At 45.1% G+C, this 27,069-nt stretch overlaps 1 protein-coding gene and 1 long non-coding RNA gene across 2 annotated transcripts in view; one reads left to right on the forward strand and one right to left on the reverse strand.

Annotated features, from left to right (window-relative positions):
- TSPAN7 (tetraspanin 7) overlaps positions 1 to 19,903 on the reverse strand; it is a 98,658-nt gene extending 78,755 nt beyond the window's left edge. The window contains exon 1 of the mRNA XM_049835364.1: positions 19,619 to 19,903. Coding sequence (XP_049691321.1) covers positions 19,619 to 19,699 — 81 coding nt within the window. The 5' untranslated portion in view covers positions 19,700 to 19,903. The remainder of the gene's footprint in view (positions 1 to 19,618) is intronic.
- Positions 19,009 to 26,585, forward strand: LOC126053312 (uncharacterized). The gene is made up of 5 exons (XR_007510328.1): positions 19,009 to 19,261; positions 20,655 to 21,515; positions 24,983 to 25,044; positions 25,285 to 25,379; positions 25,516 to 26,585. It is a non-coding gene; the product is annotated as an uncharacterized LOC126053312 (long non-coding RNA).
- The last annotated feature ends 484 nt before the right edge of the window (positions 26,586 to 27,069 follow it).

Raw genomic sequence — 27,069 nt, forward strand, 5'->3', positions numbered from 1 at the left:
AGTGAACCCCCAGACTGTACCACAACCTAAAAGCCCCAGCAGCATTTGGACTCCTTGACGCACTGGGTGGAGTTTCAGGTAGAGGGACTCTGCAGAGGGGAAGGCAGGTTCATCTAAGCAAAACCAAAAAATGTATCTTAAACCTTTAAACAGGGTGGGGAAAAAAATAATAAAAATATAGAGAGATGATTTCACCAGGAGTTTTTACATGAAAGGCAATGGGGAAGTGCAAAAGCACACAGTGTTTAGGATGATGCATTCCCTGTGGACCAGGTCATAAAATCTCTGCAGCCTCAAGCTGGGGATAGGACAGGAGCTGGCAAAACGGGGAAGGGAGAAAAAAAAGAGAAGTCCGAATAAATTGTCCCATTTAAGAAAGACAGGGGAAAAACAGGGAACCAGAACAAATGTATATGCTTGTACCCAAGACGATGGAAGTCTAAAACACACGATGCAGACTAAGATGGGGGGACTGAAGTGTTTGGTTTTAAATGAGGATGCCAACACACTAGCCACATCAGGAACCTGGTGAAAAGGAGGTAGTAAGGAGGATTCTTTAAAAACAAGCTACTTATTACGTTGGAGAGAGAGACTGGATCATATCAGTGGGGGAATAGCACTGCTTTAGCAATGTGAAGACCAAAGGCAGCAGTGGCCATCACAAGAGCCAAAGAAATCCACTGCCCTTCTCCAGAAGAATGATCCCAAAGCATGGGAGTCTGTCTGAAAGGACATTAAGAGAAGAAGCAGCCGTAAAGGTGATACATCGAGGGATGTAGGAAGATTGCTTAAACATATCCATGTGGAAGTACAGGGCAAATGGTATCTGCCAGAGGAGGCATCAGAAAGACCCAAAGGCAAGCTGCCACCATGAAGGAGCAGTCTGATGAACCTTCGTGGGTACTCTTACATCAAAAGACAAATGCTGCGGGTCCATCCCTCATGCCCCACTGACACCAGGGCTGCGTCCCAGGCAAGCTTCATGGCAGTTGTCTGGGAAGGGACCACTTGGTGGGACAGACAAAACCTGCTGGTTAGCCAAAGAGTAGGATGAAGAATGGGATAAATGTTTTGCTGCTTTATTCTACCAGAATGTAAGCAAGAGGCATCAGAAGCAGAGTGAATTTTGAACTTCAGGGTCGCTTCCAGGATGTACAGTATTCTTGCTGTTGTTATTATTATTATTTGGGTTAGATATACATACAAATACCATTTTATCATTAGGCATTTCAGGACAAACTGTGCACCATTTGTCTTTCTATTCCTGAAGCTGGGAGCCTCAAAGGTGCAACCCAGGTGTGCTGTAGAAACACTGGCAGGTATGCCAGGAGCAAAGACATGTAAAATTTCAATAGTATGACATTTGTGAGTAACTACAGCACTTCATAAAGAGAGTTTCAAAACAAACGACGCTAAGAGTTCTTCTTCCTTCAAATATCTTCCTATGTCATCAGACATCGTTACCTAAATTCTTCCCATTTTTCTAGGTGAATCATCTTTCACATATTGTTTACTGGAATACAGAGCATAGTAAAATCTTCTGTCTTTACAGGCATCCTCACTTCCTCTGCCCAATTTGAAATATGCATTAGTAATGGGAAAATCCACAATGTCTTCCTACAACAGGAACGAAGTGCAAACCTTTACAGTCATCCTGTGGTTTTCTTGCCAGTTTCAAAGTCGGGTAAAAAGTTCATGGTTCATTGTAACACACCTCACCAGTGAGCTAGAGAGAAAGTCAGCAATGGATAGTGTTATGATACCGATATTCTCCTTCCTAAGCAGGTAATAAATGGTCTTTTCCTCTAGCAGTGCTTGCCAGACCCACACAGAAGGAACCTGCCAATTTCTATTTATCTGCAAGGCTGACTTATGAGGTCAGAGTATTATTATAAAGACCTTTTTGCCTGTCAACTTGTGATATACACACAGATCTTTGAAAAGGAAAGAAAGGTACTGCATTTAAACTCTGGTGTGAACTTTTGGGAAGAAAGTGGTCATTAAATTCAGAATCTATGTAAGCTGTACAGCCCTTACCATCATTTCTTAGGTAACTTCTCATGTCCATCAAGAAGAGATTTTATATATAGCAGCCCGTGTATGAGCAGTAGCCAAACTAGTATATGGCACAACAGGGAAGCACCTTCCGCGCCATCCAGCTCCTGAGCTCCTTGCTGGAACAGAGAGGGAAAAAGCAGGCTCCTGACTGCTATGGGGAGACCTGACCTGGACCAAATTAATTTGTTAGTGGCTTTCTGCCCCCTCTTTCCTCACCAGGCTGCTAACAAATTAATGAGCTATTTCTCAAGAGCAGAGCTTAAGGAGAGAAGCACAAGAGAGAGTTAGCATTAAATACTTTGATCCCTTCAGCAGCTTAGGTACAAAACCAGGTGCTCCATCCCTTGCCGTTCTCCAGAAGGTATGCCATGGCACTCCATCACAGAGCTAAAAGAGAACAGGAGAGCCAGAAAAGACTCAGCTGTCACCTCCATCAAGGCTAAGTGCATTTGACCACTTTGCACAGCCATGTATCCTGTGGCTCTTGGAGCAAGTGGGGAATAAACTCATCTTTTCTTCCCCTGAAAGACCAACGATGTATTTCTAGTCCTGTCTCTGCAAACAATACCATTGGTGAAAAAGCAGGGCATGGGATTGGGGCAACCATCTAAGTTCACTGCTCTGAAAATATCCTGCAGCTGTTCTAGCTCCCACAGGAGAGGCAAACTCATCTGGGTTCTTAACCTGGTCAATTCATAAGGGAAAATAAATTCCCAGCAATAAGAACTCTGCAGCAATTCATCTATACTGTGTCAAACACTAGCTGAGGGATTCTGAACAAATTGAAAAAACAAACAAAAACCACAAAAATTTTTTAAATTGTCTGAATTATTAGATAAACTGTAAAATAATTTGCTCCTGGGGAGAAAAAAAATTTTCTCTCTCTCTCTCTCTCTCTCTCTGAATAACCTATCTCCCCAAGCAGCTAATACCACTTCATCACACCACAAAAGCACTCCAAACTGTCTCTGAGGTGCCTTCACAGAAACCAGAGGTTCAAACATTGTGGAGAGTTTAGATTAGGAACATGTGGGGCACATCTGCAGTACACAATGCAGCTGTACAAGCAAAACCAATAAAGTCAAATCTGTCCATCCCTGGTCTGCAGCCAGTGAGCTCTCCTGAGAAGCAAAGAAAAGCCCACCTTCAATCACACCCATATTACTTCCATGACCCAGGTACCTCTGAGAAACACTACACTGTGCTAGGAAGACAGGTCTAGCTGAGACATAGCTCCACTGTCTTTACAAAGAATGGGGCTTTGCAGTCCTGATTCCTTTCAAGTTTGGACCTTCCTTATATTTGAGCTGGTTTCTCCCAAACTAAGAGGCTAGCACAGAATTACTCTCAGAAGGCTGTACTCAGAAGCAGGGCTTTGCAGATGTATTGCACAAAGACCATGCAGTTGTCTTGCGTTATGTCCAAGATGGAAATGCTCCTAAGGCAGATGACGGACGCTATTTTTCTTCAGACAGAACAAGCCTTGAAATGACCTTCCAGCTTCAGGTCAGCAAGGTGAAAGTGAAAGGATATGGAAAAGACTGTTAAACATGGTCAGTTTTGTGACAGCATTTCCCAGGGGACTCACATCATATCAAAGAAGGGCTTTTAGTCCACCATGAAGAGCCCCTCTGACTTTCTAGTGCTGAACACATGCAGAAGAGTCCTGCTAGCACAAGCAGGCAGGTCTGGGAAGAAAGCTGACAGAACGAGAGATCTTTGTGGTGGAATCCTGTGACCAACAGGATGAAGAGAAATATCTGAAATATCTCAGGCCTTCCCTGGAAACTCAGCAAAAGCCAGTATGGTCACTAGAGTCCTGAAAGCTATTCAATTCTATAAGCTGAAGCAACCGCTTCAAGGAAAAACGACCTTCTATGGAAGAAAACAAATTCACAAACACAGAATGGCACAAAGAAGGTTTTAATTGCCTTTGAGATTATTTTAATACCAAATAAGGCAAAAGTTGCTTTAAATGGAGGCAAGGCAGTTTCCAAAACAAGAAATCTCACATTAATTTGGCAAGAGGCTCCAGATGTACTGCTTGTACCTTTTTATTTCATGAATGACCAGAAAAGCTTCTACGTGAGTCCATGCAGAATTTGGCTTTACCCTAGACTCAAGCAAGCGTGTGTACTTGGGGCAGGGGGAGAGGAGGAGTTTTCACTGCCGTACTTGGTTTCCTCTTCTCTCCAGGGCAATTCAGAGGCAGTCCTCACGGATCTTCTCATAACACATTGCCAAACTTTTCTGCTTATGCTCAAAAGACAGATGTCAAGACAGCAGGAACTACTGTCATCACAGTGAAGCAGCACTAGGAAACTGCAACTTTCATTAGCCGAGTTGTGAGACAAACGCTTCCAGGCCAGGCTGAGAAGTGTCTTGCCCTTGCTCAGCTGCCCAAAAATAAGGTCTCAGCCTGACAGGATCGCCTTAGGTCATCTTCCACATCATTCTCTGGGCACTTGTAACGTGTTTTATCTACTACGGATAATTATCCTACTGTTGAGAAGTCAGAAAGTTACATCATCCCATGGTTGACATAAGCTCTAGTTACCTTACATGAAGCAAGGACTTGCTTAGTCTCTGTCCATCCAGAGGGAAGGAAAAGGATTTAAGTTATGAACTGTGGCAGGGGAGAACTGAATGAAATGTTATCTTCTAAACTGGATTTGCATGGGAAGCTCCTAGGACAACAACAGCAAAAAGAAAAACCCCACAAAGTGAAGATTTTCCCATGTCTGACAGGGAATTTTTCAGTAAGAAGTTCATCCCATTTTTATTCATGTGAAAAAGGACAGTTTCCTGCCTCCTGGATACATGGTTTCTTAGTGTCAAGAGGAGACAGATACGAATACATACCGTAAGAGCTCTCTGTAAGGCCTGATCTACCAAAGCACAATCACACGGCCACGTCTAGGATCTCTTGGCCTTTGCCTGCTGGCACCTTGACAAACATCCAACACAATACAATACGCAACGCAAGCTGTAATTTCAGTGGTTGTGGCTAAGCCTTAGCCACCTTTGCAGAATCAAAGATTTACCTCCACAGATTGTTTAAGATCACAGCTTTCTTTATCCACGCCTCTTCCCTGCCCCCTTAGAGATGTGCCTAATGCTACAGATGAAAACCAAGCTGGAATGTGAAAGATGCTGCCAGCCCAGTGTTAAGAAGAGACAGCCCCAAAACAGGAGCTCTGCAAGGCAGCCACTTTCTGACACATCCCCCTCTCTTCTTCGGCCTTTTGCACATCATGGTACCTAAGCATTTTAGTGCAGGAGAAAAGCTAGCGGGGGAAAAATGGTCCGAAACGTCTATGACCAATTCTGGTTTTCCTCATTCAGTTTTGCATTAGTTACTACATTTTAAGGCCATCCTGTGGCACGGCATACATGGAAGCAAGGTTATATAACGGAACTGGCTGCTCTCTTCTGTATACTTTCTCACACAGTACTTTTGATTACAGGATAAGCCAAAAAAAAAAAAAAGAAAGAAGAAAACCAGCAAGCACAGCGATTTTATCCAAGAAGGGGTATAATTGCAGTATTATTGATATAGCCCAACACGAACCGCAGACGTTAATTTTCAAGTGTGCCAAGACTTGGAATAAAGAATACCAAAAATCAGCTTTCCACAATTCCAGTGCCAGCTGTGCTCCCTCCTGGGAAACATTCATGATGCAATCCAAAACACATATGTAGATAACGCTGGCTTCTACCCCTAAGATCCTTCCTGTCCTCGCTAGCATGGGCCATCTGTTAGTGCTTAGCAGGCAGCCCCACTAGATACTAGATTGGTACTACTTACATGAAAAGGATGAAATAAACTGCCAGCAAAAATGGCATTTAAGAGGTCTTTCCTAAGCAACTCGTAATTTTCCATTTGAAAAGTGTAATTTAAACTGCTCCAAATAGGTGATAAAAGATACCAAAGCATGAACTAAGCCACAGGCCAGTCTCTGTCTCTAGATGATTACCACTTATGGAGGAGAAGTGGGAAACAGAAATCATGCTGTAGCTTACCTGGAAATTCTCTTTTTTAGGTAGCAAGGTCCAGGAACACCAGAGAAATTAATGACCTTTTGCCGAGTCCCTGCTGAGCCCTTTCCCCTCTTGTTCACCAGACCACACAAGAGGATAAGAACAAACCAGTGACTGCTCTAAACTATTCTGCTCTGCTCTCAGCCTGAATGGCTGAGCAATAGCCATTACAAGAGACGTTAGGATAACACTGCACAGGGTCCATCAGAAGAAAACCAGCCTGCCATTCACCCAAACCCACTCAGCTTCAAGATGCATACTAGGATGAATGGTCATTTCTTTCCATGAGCTGTCCCCGCCTACACCCACCAAACAACAAAATACACCTTAATCTATGGCTAGTGAAAAACCTTAATTTAACTCTGACACAAAACCAAGGGCAGCCAGCATTAACTTCTTCGGCAAGGGCCTTGCTGGGGTGTGGGAGAAAGCACAGACCTACAGAATAGGCTCTCAGCATGAACAAACTCCGTTCTTGAAGAAATCCCCAAACTAAATGCTTCCTCCAAGCAATAAGTTACCTGAAACCCTTATCCTCACAGCCTGTTCTAGCCTTAAATGGCAGCTTGGGAAGCCTACTCTGTCCTTCCCAGCACAACTCAGCCTCAGCCCCAGTAGGTGCTACTGCAGTTTTCCTGGGCTAAAAGCAGAGTCCTGAGAGCTGCCATCCCCACGTGGACTGTACTTTGTAGATGTCCCATTAAAATTTAGCAAAGAAAACTGCTAATAAGTCTTTGCAGCTGTCATAGCACCCACTGCACTAGTAAATTAGAGAGAAATTCTTCTTCAGCTAAGAAGTCAGTCCAATTCCTAGGAACACTCCACAATCTCACTCAGAAAATCTGGCAGAATGCACAAATCACAAAATCCTGCATACCGGTCTTTAACCAGAGCTCCATGTTAGCAAAATCCTTCTCCACATCTTCATGTGTGCAGTAGGTTAAAAGGAAGCAAATTAGCTTGTTCTGGATGTCAACATTTAAATTTGATCCTACTCGCCACACTTGGTACATACCATGGAGATAACAGATTACTGACACTTAGCATGAAGAGGATGAGGACAATCTTAAATAGGCACACCGAGTTTCCTTCCTTTGGGGTAAGCGTGTCGACACGCTTGCTCCCCAGCCAAATGATCTTTCAAAATAGAGGTGGCTATCCATTTACAGAAATATGCACTTATTTCCTTGAAGGAACGCTATCCCCGCTATGCCCTGCATGAGGGGAAAATTATTATATTTTTTTCCCCGCAAAAGCGCTTGCCTGATCTATGAAGTCAGGAAAGTTGCCCGGGTCACTCCCAGCGGTGGAAGCCCACTCACCTGGGGGCCTGCTGTCATGCACCAGCAGCTCTATCTCCTAAGACAGTGGGCAACCTGAAATGCTTTTTCCAGTGTGTTGTGTATGCAGCTTCAGAATAAAGAAGCATCACGGTCTACCAATTTCATAGTTCAGATACAGCCAGCTGCTCCATCCAGTGATCTCTTTCCACAAGCAGAATTCATTAGACTTCTCAGAAATATTCCCATACTCTACAAGTTACCTTAACAGCAGGTAAAATGCAATTTTTATTTCAGCTTGGTATTCCTGCAATTGAAGTAAGACGTCAAACTGAGTGCTACAGTGTAATAATTATTACAGTCAGGGACTTAAAATAACTGATTCACAGCTGTGCCAAATTTGACCAAACTGTTCCTTAGACATATTCCTTGACTTGCACCAGTGTCTTCATCTATAAAATGGGCATGCCAACTACTATTTTTTAAGGACTACCACTGGTAAAAAAATCTGAAGATTCAGTTTTCCCATAAGTAATTACACAATGCTTCTTAAGAACAACAGTATTTGAAGAACAGAGAAAACACAATACACAACTGTCAATGTTGTAAAAAACCCCACCTTATCAACATACAGGGACCAGCCAGGCTCCGTTTTTTTCTGAGTTTAATCCAAACAACGTGCACTCTGCCATGTCCTCTGATGCTGGACATAATACTCAGCATTTAGTCATCCACCAGCTGACTCAACGTGTGATCTCGCAGTACACTATCTCATCAACGCATCTACAGATCCAGTCTTTTGCTCTCACATTCTTTAGTTCAGGATTTGTTTTTATAGAAGCTGCAAAATTTTAAACACAATTCTGCCTCTTTTGGGGTCCTTCTAAGCATCAGTGGAACCACCACGCTGGAAGAGTACACATCTTCTTGTGAAATCACATTGTGCTGCAAAATCAAAGGGCAACCAAAGCAGGTCTAGAGACAGAAGGCAGAACTTAACACGTCTTTTGTCTTCACAGAGGAAGGAAAAAAAGGTTTATCCTGCTGAGATATCCAGCACCAGAATGAGTGGTAAACCCTCCCAATCCCAACTCTATTGGAATTCTGTGGGATCCAAGCCAGAATAATCTTCTGTTTCACCGAACCTGAATACTAAGCATGGGTGAGTTTAAAAAAAAATCAGCTGACTGCATAAGACAGTCTGGTCATACACAGTTCCCACTGATTTTAAGCAGAGCAAGATGACTTTGCAAGACATTTTATACATTTCATATGGACAAAGCTCAGTCCACCCACATGGCCTCATCCACCTCAGCTGATTTAATTTGTCTTAAAATGTCTTTTTATATCATATCCTTTTGCTTACCAGGATTGCACTAACATATGATATAGACCAAATATGCTTTCAAAAGGCAAATGTTTCTGCCATGCAGTCAAGCTTGGGTGCACAACTGATAGGCTGGTGAACGGTGCTAGGAGAAAAACTGGTTGACTGTTTGTTTCCCACTGATGAGGTGGCTCTTATTTTTGTATCATTAATAGCTTGATTGATTGCCTCAGAGGAAAGACTTAGCATGAAATTCTTCTTGGTATCCTTCAGATTTAGAGGTCTGCCATCTTACATATGTTACATATTTGATGCTGCTGGAAAAAATAGGAAGTCATTTTGGTCTAACACCTGACATGAAACTGCAAAGCCAAGCACTTTGTGAAATTAAAAGAATAAATCAACTAAGTGGTTGTGGCTTGGTTATATTCTTGATCATGTGAGGATTGCACTGCTCTAGGAAACAGCCAGCTCCTTGCTTTAATACTGGATATTCTTCAGGGTACAAGGATTAATCCTGTTTGGTCTCCTGGCAATCTGAGGTCAGCGAGCAAGGGGGGAGGGAACACTTTAAATCTGATACTTCTGTTAAAAAATAGCTATGGTGCAGCAGGCTCAGGTTTCTGTACAACAGGGACAGGGTTTGTTTTGTGTTAAAGAACACCCATTTCTCTGCATAAGTATTACATGCATATCATGCCAGCTCACAGAAACTGAGGCAACTTTTCCATATCATTTTGAACAATTTCACTAGCTGAAAATTCTCTCTCCCACAGATGTACCTATTTTAAGTACAACCATTCTTCATGTCAGAAAGCAACTAGCTGTTGCTTACAAAACACAAAACTCCTGGAAGTGGGAGGTTTTATTTTTGTTGCTGGTTTCAGTTGAAAATAACACAATTGCTGGATGAAATACTCAGTTTATTACCACGCTGGTTGGTCCAGCACATCTCCTGCAGCTTGTAATTTCACAGCCGGTGAGCGCAGCGGGACGGTCCACCCCACGACTGTCCTCCCCAGGGCAGACCCCAGCAGTGCTCTTGCCCCCGCTGGGCGGCTGCTGGCTGACCCCCGGCTGCAGCAGGGACAACCTCGGATGGGGCAAGGACCAGTGGTCCTGTCCTGCCTGCCGCTCTGCTGAGTGTGCCCATCAACACGGTCGAGGGTGGGTGAGCTCAGCGCCGCACAGGGGGACAGAGGGCACGGAGCTGCCCCTTCCATGCTGGGAGGATGCTGAGCGAAAGCATTGCTTTGAATTAGGGAAGCCAAAGGGGGAAGATTTAAAAAGGAGTGTTTTTCCATATGAAAGTATTTGCCTACGAGGCCACAAGCAAAGACAACAGGTGCCCCATCCTGCCAGCAAGAGTTTTGCATGAGCACTCTGAAAGCTGCACAAAGGTCCTGCACATACTCAGTAAACACAGCAAGGCCTGGCTGCCTCCTAGAAAGGCTGTACGCGTCCCCAGTCTTACCTGCTGTGACAAAAATAAACCTGTAATACTGTCCTCACAAACTACATTTCTTTTCCTTTTGAAAGGTGTGACCTTCCATTAGTAAATTCTGATCCAATCCCTTTGCATCATCCCCTGTTTTATGAGAACAAGCAGAATACACTGGGGCTTGGCTTGTATGTTCCAGGAAATAATACTGAAATACTCCTGGCAGCCAGCTCCCTGACATCTTGAGGTCCTGGCTCTTTCTTCAGGAGTTTGTAAACTGCATTTGCACGTGAGAAAAAAACCACTAAAGTCTGCAGGTGATGCATAGATGGTCTGTAAGTCGTTCTGGGACAAGAGAGATCAATTTAAGCCTCTAGGTCATTTGACCTGCATAACTTAATTCAGCGGTTTGTCCTGAAGTATACTAGAAAGAGAAACTCAGTCCCAGGTAATATGCAAGCTGGTCTCAACATTAGCTAGCAACTGCAAACTGGGTCTGCTTCAACTGACCCAAAAGACGCAGCTATACAAAAAAGCAGCTCTAACGTAGCATCAATGACCTGTAAACCAAGAGGAAGTTAAAAAAAAAAATCTCTAAATGTGCAATAATAGTAGCTGCCAGTTTCCTATAAGACATTATTTTACAGGTAAATTGAATGATGCTCTGCCTGCAATCAGTGCATGCTGCAGAACAGTAAGTCCTACATCCAGCACAAGGCAGCTGCACCAGTAAAAATGATCCCAGCGATGAGATGCAGCCATCAGGGAGAGCGTCAAGGTACTGAGAGTAACCTATCTGTTCTTCTATTTCCTCTTTGTTTTCAAAGGGAAACAGAAGTGATACGCGTTTAATTATGTTATTATTCCAAGCCTAATTAAAGCCAGTTAGATGTTAAGTACTATTGAAGCAAACGCATACAGGAGGGTCGAGTTTCCATCTTTTCTTCTGTTAATACATACCTGGAAAGTGTCCTCTCTTTTATCTTAATCTGTTCTTGCAAGAATAAAAGCCACAACTTTCCTGACAGTTTTCTGGTGTTTGACTGTCTTTTGACACAGTGGTGGCAACAGCAAGTTGTAATGAAAATGCTTTGGCCAGGAGACTATTAGGGAATACAACAGAAATCATGGGATCTCTCCCCCTCCCCTTCACCATAGGAAATCTGCAGCAATCCTCCATCTCATATGGCTTTGGGAATTGAGCTGCACGTACTTCCATAAACTGTATACAATGTTCTTCACATTTTCTTTGGTGAGGTCGGAGTAGAGCATTTGGACAGCCTCAGGCAAGCTGCACACAATCATGTACCTTTGCATTACCTTCTAACATGGACAAAAATCCCAATCCAGGCATACATCCTTGCAGACTGCATGGGGTTTGCAGCCCCCCGGCTTCCCACCTCTGCTACAGACTTTCAACTCTGGTGGGGCCCCAAGCATCAGATATGACTTTGAAGCCAACACACTTCATAGAGCTTCAAAAGGGCAAGCCTTAGTTCTGCCTAATTGGACTGATTCAACACATGCCATGACACAACCCATGATGCCATAAACTGGCCTAAGTCTCCAGTCCAGCAAAAAAAAAGAATGTCAAGGTTACCTGGCATATTCAGGAAATTCTTGTTTCTTTGAAAACTTCTTTTTTTTAGCATTTCCCAAAATTATTTCCATCCAAACACTAAATGTTTTTAAAACTTACCGAAGGATTAAATCAGCATAGCCTACCTGAAACTTCAGTTGCAGGGAATGTACTTAGGTCCTTGCAATCAGAACAATTTCTCGTGTGCTAGGCATGAATTGTAAACACACTTTGCTGGTGGCGTTCAGCACAATTTTCTGTTCCCATGTACTATATTCTCTGAAGCAGTACCTGTAATCTGGTCAGGAACAAGACCCTGAAGTACTTGTTAGCTTCACCGATAACTACAATCCTGTGGCATCAGCAGGTCTGAGCTGCTCATTTCTGTTCAATGGCATTAAGGCACTGAGCGGTTATAAGGGTCATACAGCAGGGGGTTCCTTCACTTCCCAGTTTTAGGGCAATGGAAGTGCTCCACTTCCTATGAAGTTTACAGGGTTTCACCCTCTCCTCTCTTCTCCTTCTCTGCTGCACAACATAAGCATGCCAACCTTTTCCTTAGGTCTGCTCCCAAGATCCACAGACTTTTGCAGATTAAGTCCATCACCTCATTATTCACAGCATCGCATTCTCCTAGCAAATAAACTCTTTTAAAAACCTGCTTGAATATAAAGAAAGAACATTTCAACCTGATCCATCCAAATCCACATGCAGCCCAAACCAAACGCAACCTTTTCTCAAAGCTCACAGCAATTAGCTCCCAGAAAGAAATGGTGACAAGACACAATTTCAGCCTTCTGCCCAGCCTGGACTCCACAGAGTCCTCCTGCCTTTTGGTGCATCCAGCCTGGTCTCCGGGAGGGGATCACCACAGGCACCGCACAGCGACCAGCCACCAGCTGAACTCAGCACGGCAATTCAGGGAGATGGGGAAAGCAAGAAACGGAGAGGGAAGGGAGGCTGCTTGCTTCTTTTCAGGATTTTAGCACTATCGCCAGAACCATACAGAAGAAAAAAGAACATCTGGAAAACATCTTGCAAAATACTACATGGAAATTACAGCAAAATTAATATTAACAGCATCGCTTCCATTCTTTTATTACAGCTCCTAAAAATCCTGTGGCCTACTCCCAGAGCTCAAAGAACCAGCTCAGCTATGAAATAACAATAATCCAGTAAGACACGAGCGTGCCACACTTCAGAGTCCCTTTAGTACATGAGAAATTTAAATGCTTCCCTCTCATAACCCAGAACTGTTATAAAGACAGAACATACAAGCCATCTGCCCACCACGGTGAAAGAGAGCTAAGATGGGAAGAGGCTTGCTCTACTGATGTGAAGGACCTATTCTCTGAGAGATGATTAAATGCTAATTAATAGTGATGAGCCTAAAGAAATAACATTATGCAAATGAAAATGGCCTTACAGTAACTGTCATCTGCTCCCTATAGTCACCTCTGGCGTCTTGCATTTTATTCTAAAGATTCAGTCACCTAGGTTTGCAAGACACTGAGGTCAACAGGATTTTCACCCGCAAATTTAGTGGATGCAGAGCAGACTTGGTACTACAGTAAAGCTATCATCTCTGTAACAAGTATCATAGGACTTAAAAAGCGTGTGAAAGATTGAAGGAGATGTTTCTGCAAGCTTAAATGCATAAAGAGCCTTTCTAGATATTCATCTGTTAACTCATTGGCACATAAATCTGTAGGAGAGTTGCAACAACCGAAGAAACAATGATAAAAATCCAGAGATGAAGACAACTAATGGTACCAGGTAATCTAATTTACCTCCCTGACAGCACAGGGAATTGATAAATAGACACATAATCAGAGATAAAATCAGATTCTTGGATCCGGTTTAGATTCCCTTGGTTTACCTACAATAACTGCCTCCATTTCCTTGTCGAGCAAGGCTGGTATGAACCAGCATCCAAGAAAAAGGACTCTGCTGCCTGACTCTACTGCCTTTTTGACAGAAAAGTGCTAACAAGGCCTCCCTAGCACTCCTCCCTGGAATTTGTATTTATACTGCTGAGGCCACAAAACAGGTTGCTTAGAGCAGGAGTGACTGCTGAACAGCCAAAGTGTTTACTACACGTACAGCAGTACTCCACCACAGCCCTACGCCATCACCTGTGGAAAAGCAAGAACTTCTGCCACTGCTCATTCATGAATGCATCCTACGTCTTCCCAAATATAACTGAAACACTTCAAGCCACCCACGATCCCTCTTCACCAGTCCAAACTGACCTGTTAATGTGAAAAAGTTACTACCCCCAAACTAGAGAACTGTCCAGATACAAACTCCAAGGTCAAGGTGTAGGTACCTCATCAACACATACGCATGGCTACACAAACAGCAAGAAAAGAAGGAGCATTTAACCAACAGCAAAGTCAATTACTCCCTTAAATGAGGTGTACAATGCTAATTTGTACCACACGCACACAATTTTTGGAATGTGAATGGGCATCAGCAATGCAAAAACCACACCGACTTGCCAGCCCCTCTGCTCCAAATCACGCAAGCTGACTGCACTCGTAAAACCAATTCCCTGCCAAGGAGAAGAACAGCATGAGATCCTCGCAATGTCTGAAGGCACAGCTGACGCCATACGGCAGCTTTCCCCCCGTGCCGTCCCACCCACGGGTGACACTTGGGGGACAGGCAGGAGCTGGCCCCCCACCTCCTCCCAGCACACCTGCGAGAACAGACCCAGCACTTGCTACAGCGCGCAAGTGGAACTCACGGCTTTGTCTTCTCTGTTTACTCACACTTACCCGAGCTGTCATGCTGGCACGGCTCTCCTCCGTTAGCGCTGTCATTAAGGGGGCTTTATACCACAGCTGTGATAAAACCAAAAAAAGCCCACCAAAAAAACCACAAAAGTAAGCCAAGTTGGGGAAGTACCCCAAGAGGGAATTTAGGAAGCTGGCTCTGGAGCTATGTTTTTAAACACTGTCTAGCTACCTTTTTTTTTTAATTCAGTTACTTATTTAGCCAACAGAATTCACCTTGGGCTATGCTCACAAGAAAACACCATTATCTTTAATCTTTCATGTATGTCATTATGAGAACAGAATAGGAAACAACTGACTTAAGAAGGCAACTGCGTGAGGTTTGTGCCTAAACAATGGAGCACTTCAAATCCATCATGGTAGGGATACTGTGCATTTTTGAGGGTGTAATTTTTCTGGATTTCAGATAACTATGTACGAATAATAAAATTTCTTTCTAAAAGTATAGCAATAATGACTTGGCAGTCAATGGAACCACCATAGATAGAGCAGTCTAAGCCACGTGGGAAAGCTAAAAGACTTCTCAAGATATTTCCTTTAAAACTCTCTTCTAATAGATATTAACAAAATTTAAAAGAAAAAACATAAGCATGGTAAGTAAGAGATTTTAAAAAGACCAGACACATGCAGAAAACAATGAATAAGCACTGGAAAGAAGTTCTGGGGTGAAAACCAGCAATTTCAGCAACCCAGCTGGACATTCGTAGCAAAGATGACAAATGCCACTAGTAACTCAAAGGGACACGCAAATTTAATCCCATACTATAACGCACGGCTCGAACCGCTGCATTTGAAGATGGGTCAGTAGTTCAGCCATAAATTTGTGTTACAGAGCAGGCCATCGCACTTATCTTTGTCCCAGGCATTTCCCAGAAACAGGCTTTGTGAGCTCCCGAAATGGTGGGTGAAGGCCACCTCTCCCATGGCATGAGGACCAGGAGTTGCCCACCCCCAGAGGGGACCCGAGCCCATCGTCCTTCAAGGGGCCATCTTCTGACCCGCGGCCACCAAAGGAACTGGCTAAAAGAAGATTAATGATATGGAAACATGCAATTTCAAGCTGTTTTAAAATCACAGCACCGGCTGTGGCTTTGCAGCCAAGCGACACTTACCTGTCCCACCACACTCCACTCCACGGCTCTCCTGCCACCTGCTAACCTCCAAAGGGTCGTACCAGGATGCACAGGTCCGTTTTCCAAGTGATAAAAACTTGGAACACTAAACTACTACTATTGCAAATAGGTACCTTAGTTCTGATTTCACCACATAGCAAAAGACAAGCCAAGTTTTAAGAACCTAATTTAGTATCCAAAACATGGATCTTGGTCAGAAGATGCCTTTCAGATCAGTGACCCACCTTGGAAAAATATCTGAATGGAAGCTCTACTTACGCGCTTTTATTACGTTAATTAACAGCAAGAAAGCCCCATACCAGCAGGACAGCATGCACAAAGCACTCATTTGAGTGCCAAGTGTCTCACAGGGCCTAAAAATCAGAAGCTAACCGCTTTGCTACAGTGCCTGTTTGGGGCAACGACTAGCTTTTCATGGAAGGTGAAACCCATTTTCTGCAGCCCTGTAACTTTAAGGACCAGGGCATGCACCCTTGAAGCTCCCTCCCAAAACATATTGCAGCAGGCTGTTCATTTGACAACAAAATAGATTTCAAAGCCTACAATGAAATATTAAGTATACATACATTTTAAGACATAAGATCACTTAAGAACTAGATAAATATAAGGTACCGAGGGGTGCTAAAGGTTTCATTCCCCTATAAAAAAATCACTTTGAATTCTAATGTAAAATTCATCTTCCCTTAAAAACAAGACAGGTTATATGTCGGATTTCTACGCAAGCAATTTATGATACCCAAAAGGAAAAAAATAAAAATAGCTAACAGCCAAGCAGTGCTTTTATTGCCTTTTTTTAATCTACTAGTTCCAAAGCAGATGCATTCAGTACAGAATTCTGATTAGGAAAAAAATGGCTGTTGAATTTTTATTACTACGTCCCTTAAGGACCAAAAGCGGTAACCCTAGGCATTTAATGTGTACTATGAATAACAATACATATGAGCACATAAAAAGCTTGTTATCTCTGTTTATGGAATTTTTTTACCATGTTGATACATTTACGGAAAGAAGTTGGGAAGTATGGTGAGGGGGAGGAGAGGAAGCTATCAAAATAACAAATACCATTAAATAAAACCTATTTGGAAAGGAACAAGCTACACAGTATGAAATTTGAATGAACCATGTCTCTTCATTACCGCCCTGCAGCTCCCATGTAGTCAGTGGAGCCTCATTTAATGCTTACACTAAAAGCCCTCATCTACATGCATCTCAGCCATTGATACAAATGCAATTCATATTTAAGCCTGACAAATAATCATTCATGATAGGAAAGTTCTGCGTACATAAGATTTTCTTCTTTTACAAACAATGTAAACACAGAGAAGTCCTTCTGGATGTTTCAAAACTGCTCACTGGATTCAAAGAAGCACCTTCTTTCCCTGTCCCCCCACATCACAATCCATAACCCCCTGGCCAGACACCCGCAGGGTTTCCACCACACACCTCCCTGTCACAGAACCACTTTCCTCCCTGTGTTATACTGCAACTCCATCCCCACAGCTAGAAAAAACCCATACAAACTGCAGCTAAGCAACGCAGGGCTCTCGCCTTCAGAAATTAGCTTACAACCTCCCAAAAAAACGTGGGTAAACCGTCAGAATAACATGCTGCAAACCAGCCATTTGTGGCACTGGCATGTTTTCCTTCTGGTACTCGGTTAAGTCCAAACAACAAATTTTTAGAATAGTTCCTCCTGTTGAATCCTTCCCATATATTCAGCTCTGAGAATTCACAGGAACTGAATTTGAGTTACACTGACTCTGGAGCAAGCAGCTTGTGAGAGTAGTAAGAGCACCCCAGAAAATAACGGAGGGGCGTTGAGACAACTCCACGCATCCCTCAGCTCTCAGACTTGCCTGTAAAAAGAAAATGAGGGTACGGCCAAAGCACACCATGTTTCTGCTCTACTCATGGCAATAGATGCAGCCTTGCTCCAATTTATACTCTGTGGGTTGATTCAAAGCCCAGGAAGGGGCCAAACATCTGAGTTAGTTTTTGTTATTCTGTGCTAAAAGGAAGAACAACTGATGAAGACTCAGGGTCTGTCATTAACTGCTCTGGACCTTTACCAAGCCCTTTGCTGTCTTCTCCCATTGAGATCTGCCTTGGTTGGTGCCTTGGGAAACCAGATGCAACAGCAAGCGCGATGGAAAAGAAATTGTCTTTTGCTCATGGTTGCAGGATTCTGCCTCCAACCGCTTATTTTCTTCCTCCTTTTTCAGGCTCAAGGAGGAGGACAAACAGACAAACACCCTGACAGCTGTTGGGTGTTAAGTAACTGGAAGAGCCACATTACTGGGCCATGCTTTTGGAGAGGACTGGGACACAGGGGAGCCTGATAGGCACAGTTCCGAGAAAAAGCATTTGCACTAGAGCATCCCACCAGCACAGACGCATTGCTGTAGCCCAAACCAGAGCTCAGCTGTGTTATTTACACTGCGAGGTCCCAGCTGTCAACCTGGCCTGGCAGCACGACAGCCTACAGCGCAAATGCCCTTAGCCAGCTGCTTGGCTCAATGTACAATTCACTCTTTTTTAATGAGATTAGCGTTCATCAAATGTGCTAGCCTGATGGGCACGCTGATTTAAGTCCTCTGTTTATTCAGGCTACAGCAGATACAGCAGTCACTTTTAAAAGAGATGCAATTTGAACAGAAACCATGAATTCACCAGAGCTTCTGCAGTTGCTCATTAATCACAGGAAGAAGAGGGGTTTCTTATAGATCCGTTGAGAACAGAGCACTGGAAAGGATGAATCTTGAAATTGTGGTAAGTGTATAAACTTAGCAACCTACCTCCTCGAGACTAGCGTGAAGGATCTACTTGCCAACAAAAAAACAACAGATGATTCCGGCTTCCTATCCATTTCAGTCATCAGACAGACACATCTGCTGCAGTTACCACCAAAATTGTTAAAAAAGAAGGGGGTTATGTTAAATGCTGAAGGGGGGGGGGGGGCTGTCAATAATGTGGAGCTACTGCCGTAAGCATGGATGAGCAAAATGACTTTTGGTCATACTTCTTTTTTTTAAAAAAAAAAAAAGCCTATAAAGTTGAAACGGTTAAAGTCGTGCGTTCACTATAAAGATGTAAAAGGCTGCCATGAATAACCAATTCTTTTTTTTAAGCAGAATGATGAAAATTTGAGTTAGTCCGTTTCACGGGCACTTCTCGCAGCATAAAGCTATTAAAACGATAAGACACCGCCAGCTTGCCTTGCTAGGGAGCGACAAATTCGCTTCGGCGTATTGTATCAATGATGTGCAGATTACGGTCTCTAACAGCACACAGTGGGGCCGTTCTCCTACGATGTCACCGTGTACCATTAAAAGGTCTTTAATCTGCAGATCGCCGCCACAATGCGCTGCTCACGCCAGCGATCTGCTGACTAACAAGCCAGCACGATGCGAAAACCTCCAGCCTCCGGGGTCGCCTCAAAAAAAAACCGCCCCCCCCCCCCCCCCCGTCAGTCAGTCAATCACCGCAACTCCATTAATGTATCTGGGTCATAAAAAATGGTTTACGGGAGCCGGAGCCGGGTTACGAAACCCAGCGCGGTGGATAGAGGGGCAGGCGGTGGGGGGTCAGCACCCGCTGCCACCAGGTAAGAGCCCGCCCGGGTACCGGGGGGGGGGGTCGGGGTGGATAACGGAGGCGGCCACGGCGGCAGGCGTGGGGGAGAGACCCCTGCAACTTTGCCCCGCGGATGTCCGGGGGTATTTCGTTAAAAAAAAAATTAAAAAAAATTATATAATTCTTTCATATATACGTGTGTGTATGCTGCGTCCCCGCACGGCACATCGGTGACATCCCGGGGGGGCCGCGCTGTGGAGCCCCTCACCGGCGGCCGCCGACCGCCCCGGGCAGGTGGGGGTCCACGGCCACCGCGAGTGGGTGGGTGCCGGTCCCCTGCCCATCGATGGGTGGGTGTCCGAGCCGCGCCGCGCCGCGCCGCACTCACCCAGAAGACGAAGGAGTAGATGATGAGGAGGGTTTTCAGACACGTTATCACGGGTTTGGTCTCCATTCTCCTCGATGCCATAATACTGAGATCCCGGCTGCAGGCTGGGCGCGGGAGGAGGAGGAGGAGGAGGAGGAGGAGGAGGAGGGAGGGAGGGAGGGAGGGAGGGAAGAGAGGAGGGAGGGGAGGCGGGGGGAGGTGAGCTCAGCGCCGGGCTCGCCCCGCCGCGCCGCTCGCCTCAGCCGCGGCCTCGGCCTCGGCCCGGCTTCACCCAACCGCGCCGCCTTGCCGCCGCCCGCCCGTTCGCCCGCCCCGCCGCCAGGGAGCGCTGCCCGCGGGGCGCCGCTGAGGGGAGCGGGGCGGCCCGGTGTTAATGGCGGGCTCCTGTCAGCCCCGCGGAACTGGCTGGAACTTCGTCCGTCTCCGGGGGTGTGGGGAAGAGGTTGAGATTTTTGAGATCGTCACACACACACACACACACACACACACACAGCCGCCCCTCCCCGGCTGCCCCTCATTCCTGTGGAGACGGTCACAGGCATTACTTGGCCCGCTCAGGGGGAGACGGGGCTGGAACGTCGGAGCTGGGCAGGGGATTGCCCACACGGGGAGAAAATGCCTGTCAGCGTCACGGTGAAGGATTTGTGTTTGCGCTCAGGCTGCGAGGATCTGGAGACCACAGCAAGGGCGAGTACCGCAGGTTTGCTTACCGCCGTGTAAGGCGGGTGAGCCAGGCTGTAGCTAAGAGCAAGAGCTCTGCACCAAACCTGTCAAGAGGGGCCAGGGCTCCTCCATCTCTGCACCCCTGACGTGTCTCTCTTTGGCCGCTCTAGTGCACATGATTGGGCTGAGACACTAGGATTTGTGAATTTTACCTTACAAGAGCAGGCCGTGAAGCTGGGAAGCTGCTGGAGCCAGATCCCTAACTTTGTCTTCACCTCAGCCTTGAGTCTGAACTCTATTCTAAAACTAACCCTGACATTGAACCCCCCAGCCTAAACTGACCAGAAACCTCGAACTTCTGTATGCCTTTCAGACCCCAACCTTCAGCCGGAACAGACCTGGCTCATCTCTGCTGGACAACACGCCCTGGAGAGAGAAGAGAGCTCCGGAGAGAGCCTGCTTCTTGTTAACATCACCGCAGCTACCAGCCCACCGCGAAATCCAGCCAGGGCTGGACAGCAGAGAAATAACCGTGTTAGTCTGCGAACGGAAAGGGAGCTGATCCTGCAGAGCCCTGGCAGCAGAGCAGGGGTGTGGGTCTCCCCAGCCTCCCCTGGGTGGGGGGGTAAAAGGGGCTTGTGGTGTGGCTGCCTTCAAGAAAAGCATGGCCAGAATGAGTGTGCACGTGTATCTTGGCAGCCTGAACTGCTGCACGAAACCCACGAGCAGGTACGGAGGGAATGCTTTGAGGCTTTCCTTTCCGTAGCTCACGTTTTGGAGGAGGGTATGCACAGCATGGCCCTCCTAAGCGGTGTGCCTGCACACCCCTGCAAAGCAGTGCTCCAAACTATACCTTTTACTGCATTAAAATCGAAACAAGGTCAGTGCTAAGCAGCCTATCTCCTCAAGCTACAAAAACAAGGCAGTTTGTGCAGCTGAGACATAACAAAGTGATAAAACAGACTTCACCATTCAAGGGACAGTGTTTAAAAACGGAGAGAGAAAAAAATGGTCCCCAAGCAAGTGCTTTTGTAATACGCAGTTTTGCCGTGAAGGCTGCCACAAGCTTTTGCTGTGTTTGACTTATGACTTTAAGAGTTGGTTATTTTAATGGATAGCCTGCTGTTTCCCGAAACAATGAAGGCATTTAAAGGATGATTGGAGCGGGAGTATTCGGCAGGAGATACTGTTTTTTTGAAGCATTCACCACTTCCGTGGAAAATTCAGATGACAGGTGCATAAATCTTTATTGACTTGGCCATTAAAATGTAAATAAGTGCAGTAACTGCAAAAAATTATATTGACACTAACAACAGTTATAAATATTCACTGTACAAAAATTACAGTAAGATTTTTGACAGGAAATAGCTAAGCAAGAGCAGGAGACACTTCTCTTCCTGCCCCTCACACATGGGCTGTAGAAAAGATAAATGCTGCTGTCACTGGCCAGGGGACAGTAACCATTTATTTCAGTATCTATGGTTATACTTCGCCCCCAACTTCAGGTGTTTTTAAGAAAGTGTGAAACAAAATATAATATCAACCAGAATTTAAATATCCAGCCAACAGAAAGCATGTGTGGCTATTTTGGTAGATGCTGATTTTTGACAAGAGACTCACATTTTTTGCCCATAGCATGTGATTTTAGGTCACCCTGTCTTGTAGTGCCTAATTTGAGATACAGCCCCTGAGTCTTCGCACAAGGATGTGTTGGGGATTTAAACTCCATAAAGGCCTACAGACCCTCCCTTTACGATGTTGTTAAAACGCAAAGGGTTTTGCACCAGAGAACTTGCACCAGGGAACCAGAGAGGAAACAGAGGTGCAAGAAGAGAAGTCCACATCAGGAGCTATGGTTCCTTCCTCCACAAGTGTCAGTCCCTAGAGGGTTGATGTCCTGAGAGCTGAGAAACCGAGACTCCATGTTATCACCACTCAAATCTACAGTCTCCTGCTGAGACTGTCTCTGGAGGAATGCTGAGTTGCTTTTTGACATAAAGTCAAGCAGCATATACTTTATTGGATGTAGATGCAAATTTTGGATTAAAAATGAGAATGTCTGAACGGAGCTGGACATAAATCTGCCTGGTTACAGCAAATACCATTAAAATATGACAAGAGCACCAAGCCATCAAACATTTTAGGTTTAAATGCAATTACCAAAAAATTGCTAGCCTTCAAGTGTGCATTGGAAGCATGTTTACCTTTTAAAATTATTTTATCATATTTTTGAGGATTTGGGAGTGCAGATTTTCAAGTATTTCTTGCACAAAATCAAAGCAAGTCTTTCTAAAGCAAAATACATTTTCAGTTCTGTAATCCATGTTTGCAAAGTTGGGAACATAATGCTCTTCACATCTCCCTGCAGAGAGAACATTCTTGTAGTTATTCAAAACAGGACATTTTTGCCTAGCTGTGTCATTTGCAAAATATTTCTTTAAAACACTAGCAGTTTGCAGGGGATTCTTCTCACAATCGGTGCTTGGAAGCTCCTTTTTTTTCATAATGCATGGGGAATATCCTCTTTCTTAATAAGTCTGTCTGCAGAGCATCAGTCTGGAAGGAGCTCCTTCATCCCACGACAGGAGAGCATTGTGTTGTAGAAAGTGAAAATGAGGACTTCCATCCTTTCCTGAAGCTGGCATTGGTTATTTGATGGTTAAATAGAAACTTTCTGGGGAAAGTGGTAGAAGGATGTAAACAGCCATTGTATGAAGTGTGGTAAGGCCTCACACCCCTGTGCAATTATAGCAGGTATAATGAAATACGGTGCTTTCTTCTCTTCACGCGCACTCTGGCCTTCCCTGGATTCCCTGGAGTGCTGTTGAAGGTAAAGGCTGCAACCTCTGCTGTCCTTTATTTGGCATTCAGGCTTATAACCCACACTCGCTTCAGCCTCCCTGGAGAGAATAGTTTTGAGGTTTTTTTCCTCCTTCTCTTGTGCTTCCCTCTCTGTGTTGCCTGCCAGCGGCTGTCCTCAGCTGGCAGGACCTACAGCCTGCGTCAGTCCATTGCAGAGTAAAAGGCAGAAAGCAGAGGGAAAAATAAAAGTCTGATAATTCTGCTGCGCTCATGTGTCTCGGGTGAGTTCAGGCAGCTCCGTACAGGCCCCACCAACACCTCCACATGGTAATTTGGTTCTATGAAAGCAGAGCTCTTGAGTAGCTGCACGCTTTTGGCAGGTGCATCAGTGGGACCAAGCTGTCAGGCCCAAGACCCAAAATGTATTTTCTAAGGAAGCCTCAGGCTTCATATGTCCCCAGGGAAGCCATGGGGGGGGGGGGGGATGGGGGGGGTACACAGCCAATCTCAGAGAATGATTTGTCAGAAGAGACCCTGTCAGGAGACACACGTAGCGTTGATGATGTCAGCTAAGGTATGCGCACTTACAACAACCGATGAAGAACATCCAGTCTGCTGCAGCACAGACATAAGGGAACAAGCACAGACATCAGCTTTAGTAGTTGATCAACAAGTATGAGTTAGAATGAAACACGTATTCAGCACCAATTCAGGAAAAAGGGCTTGTGGGATGGATCTGCAGTATTGAGAACATAGTGCCACCTCAAACTGATGAGCAAGCAGTACATATTTACAGAGGAAGAAGCAGTAATCCTAAGAAGCTTGCTTAGACCTTTTAAGAAAGTCTTAGGGTGCTTTATAGGAATGCACATCATGCTTTATGAATTAAGCTCAGTAAATTGAGGCTTTTGGCTTGTTAGGCCAAAAAGAGATGTCAAGGGAATAAGAATCAAAAGAAGTAGTTTTAGGAGAGAAAAAGTGGTAAAAGGAGTGAACTCTATACCTCTAACAACACAAACTAACCAGTAACAAGATCAAAAGTGGTACAGAGGTTAACAAAACTGAGGTAAAGGATACATTCTCGTCCTCCTGGAAGCCAGATGGCAACTAGATTTATCCAGTTGTCATGTTTCTTTTAGTGCTTTCTTATAATAATTATTAGATGATAAAGCAAGGACTCTGCCATGTTGTGATCTTCCTTTGGCTCTGAATTGTTCCTTGCTACAGGAACAATCAAATTCTTGGGGTTTTGCACCTTACTTCCAAAGCTTGAGCACCTTTGTCCCAAAATCCAACCAACTGTGTGGGCGCAGGAGGGAGTGTGTGGTGGAGGGATGTCCTTTATCCCATTTCCCTTCAGAGCAGGCTTGTAACATCTGGCTTTTATCAGTAATGTTGATATGAATATGCTTTTCATAACTTTTCATATTTCTCAGCAGATGCCTTGGTTTAAAAAGGCAATTTCTAGCTGTTTTGTAGGCAGGCGCTTCTGATGGCTTGTGGTGACTTTTCTGATTACTCTAAAACTGTGCAAAGCATCCTCTCTGAAGGGAGTGGAACAGAAATACATTTGTGACTAAGTATAACTACCATAACAGGATAAATTAAGATCACCAGCATTTACAGAGAAGAGGTGGAGGACTTGGAAAAGATAAGAAGTCAGAAAGCAGAAAAATACACAAAGAGCATATATATATTTTTTCAGGAGAAGCATTATTACATCTCCAGATGATACAAGTTTTGACACACAGCAAGAAAAATGGAGCTATACAGTTTTATAATCTTCAGCTTTAGCAATAAAGTGACAATTAGCCCTGGACATTTGCCAAGTCACTTAGATTGGTTTGTCATACTCTTTTTTTCAGTTTCTCTTTTTTTAATTGTTTTCTTTCTTTGTAGTTCTGAATACCAGCGCCAGATTCTGTCCTGGTGTCCCTGGAATACCTGGACATTTTCTTAAGGTCAGTAGGTAATTTACAATTACCTTGGGAAGAATTAGATCATTTCTTCTTCTGGAAAGATCAATGTGAGGGCTTAAGAAGCAACTGTGAGGCCCCCCTTGTCCATGATTTTCTGTTATTTAGCTTCTCTCAAGAAGTGTGGTGGAGCTGCACCTTAAAATTTGAACACCACAGCATTCAAATCTGTTTCCATTTTCCTCCTTTTCCTTTCTTGACTGTGCTGTGATTTGTTTTCACTAGATTTCTCCTAAGTCTGCCGTGAAGCAACTGCAGGCAGAACTGGGGATCCTGGCCTATGCTCCAGTACTGGCAGAAGTTACCTCCTGTCATCGCAGGTTTGTAAGTGTTCACATAAGAAGTAGGGGCAAGCAAGCAAATTCCAGCTTTTCTGTTATGCAGGTGCAGCTATGTGTCACTTATGTGACAGGTGCAGACTCCTGACTGACATGTAACCGCCTGTTTATTGTGCAGTATTTTCAGGGACTGCTGAATGTCTTCAGCTTATGGATAGAAGGATTGGGAAACCTCAGGTGTGAGACAGCTGATGGACGATGGACGACATGGATGCTGCCGAGGGAGGTTAGTATGTGGAACTTCCACTGCAATGGAAAGTGATACTACATTAGTGTGACACAACAGTGTAGGACGAGGCGAAGAACCACAGTAAGAGGGCCACATCAGGGACCTGCTAATTCTGTTGTTAAGTTCAGGGTACAACTGGCAGGACCTGATTCCCGGTGGGAGAATGAAAGAAGATACCCTGGGTGACCCAGAAGAATCCCTACTTTATACAGTACAGAGGAGGACAGGGGACAGTGTGAAGAGAGTCACAGAGGCTATGGTCAGCCCAAGACCTCTTCAATAAATAGCCATGCTCAGGGTGGCAAAATGAGAGCATGCACACAGTGAAAGAAACTTTGAGGTACGCTGCATGAATCTTGAGCCAATGTGTTTTCTCTTGACGTGGTACCTAGGTTTCCTTCTCCTCCTCTAAACAATGACTCCTCTTCATGCCTTCAGAAAACAAGAGGATTGATTTTTAAAGTAGCCATTTATTTTACAACAGTGTATGTATTGGGTTTGCGTGCCAAGGTTTTGCTAGCAGGTGGGGGCTACATGGGTGGTTTCTGCAAGAAGCTGCCAGAAGCTTCCCCTCTGTCCAACAGAGGCAATGCCAGCTGGCTTCAAGACGGACCTGCCACTGGCCAAGGCCGAGCTCATCAGTGATGGTGGTAGCCCCCCTGGGATAACAGATTTAAGAAGGGAGGGGAGGGGAACCAAACAAACTGCGCAATTGCAGCCAGAAGAGAGGAGTGAGAATATGTAAGAGAAACAGCTTTGCAGACCCCCAGGTCAGTGAAGAAGGAGGGGGAGGAGGTGCTCCAGGTGCTGGAGCAGAGATTCCCCTGCAGCCCGTGGGGAAGACCCTGGTGAGGCAGGCTGTCCCCCTGCAGCCCAGGGAGGTCCACGGGGGAGCAGATCTCCACCTGCAGCCCAGGGAGGACCCCACGCTGGGGCAGGGGGATGCCTGAAGGAGGCTGTGACCCCGTGGGAAGCCCGTGCTGGAGCAGGCTCCTGGCAGGACCTGTGGCCCCGTGGAGAGAGGAGCCCACAGTGGAGCAGGTTCTCTGGCAGGACTTGTGACCCCACAGGGGACCCATGCTGGAGTGGTCTGTGCCTGAAGGACTGCAGCCCATGGAAGGGACCCACACTGGAGCAGTTTGTAAAGGACTGCAGCCCATGGGAAGAACTCACATTGGAGAAGTTCATGGAGGACTGTCTCCTGTGGGAGGGACCCCACACCAGAGCAAGAAAAGAGTGTGGGGAGTCCTGCCCCTGAGGAGGAAGGACCAGCACAGATGTGTGATGAACTGACCCCAACCCCCATTCCCCATCCCCCTGTGCTGCTTGTGGGGAGGAGGTAGAGAAAATCAGGAGTGAACTTCAGCCTGGGAAGAAGGGAGGGGTGGTGGGAAGGTGTTTTAAGATTTGGTTTTATTTCTCATTATCCTATTCTGATTTGAT

This window comes from Accipiter gentilis, chromosome 32 (assembly GCF_929443795.1).
Source record: "Accipiter gentilis chromosome 32, bAccGen1.1, whole genome shotgun sequence".
Classification (NCBI taxonomy): Eukaryota; Metazoa; Chordata; class Aves; order Accipitriformes; family Accipitridae; genus Astur; species Astur gentilis.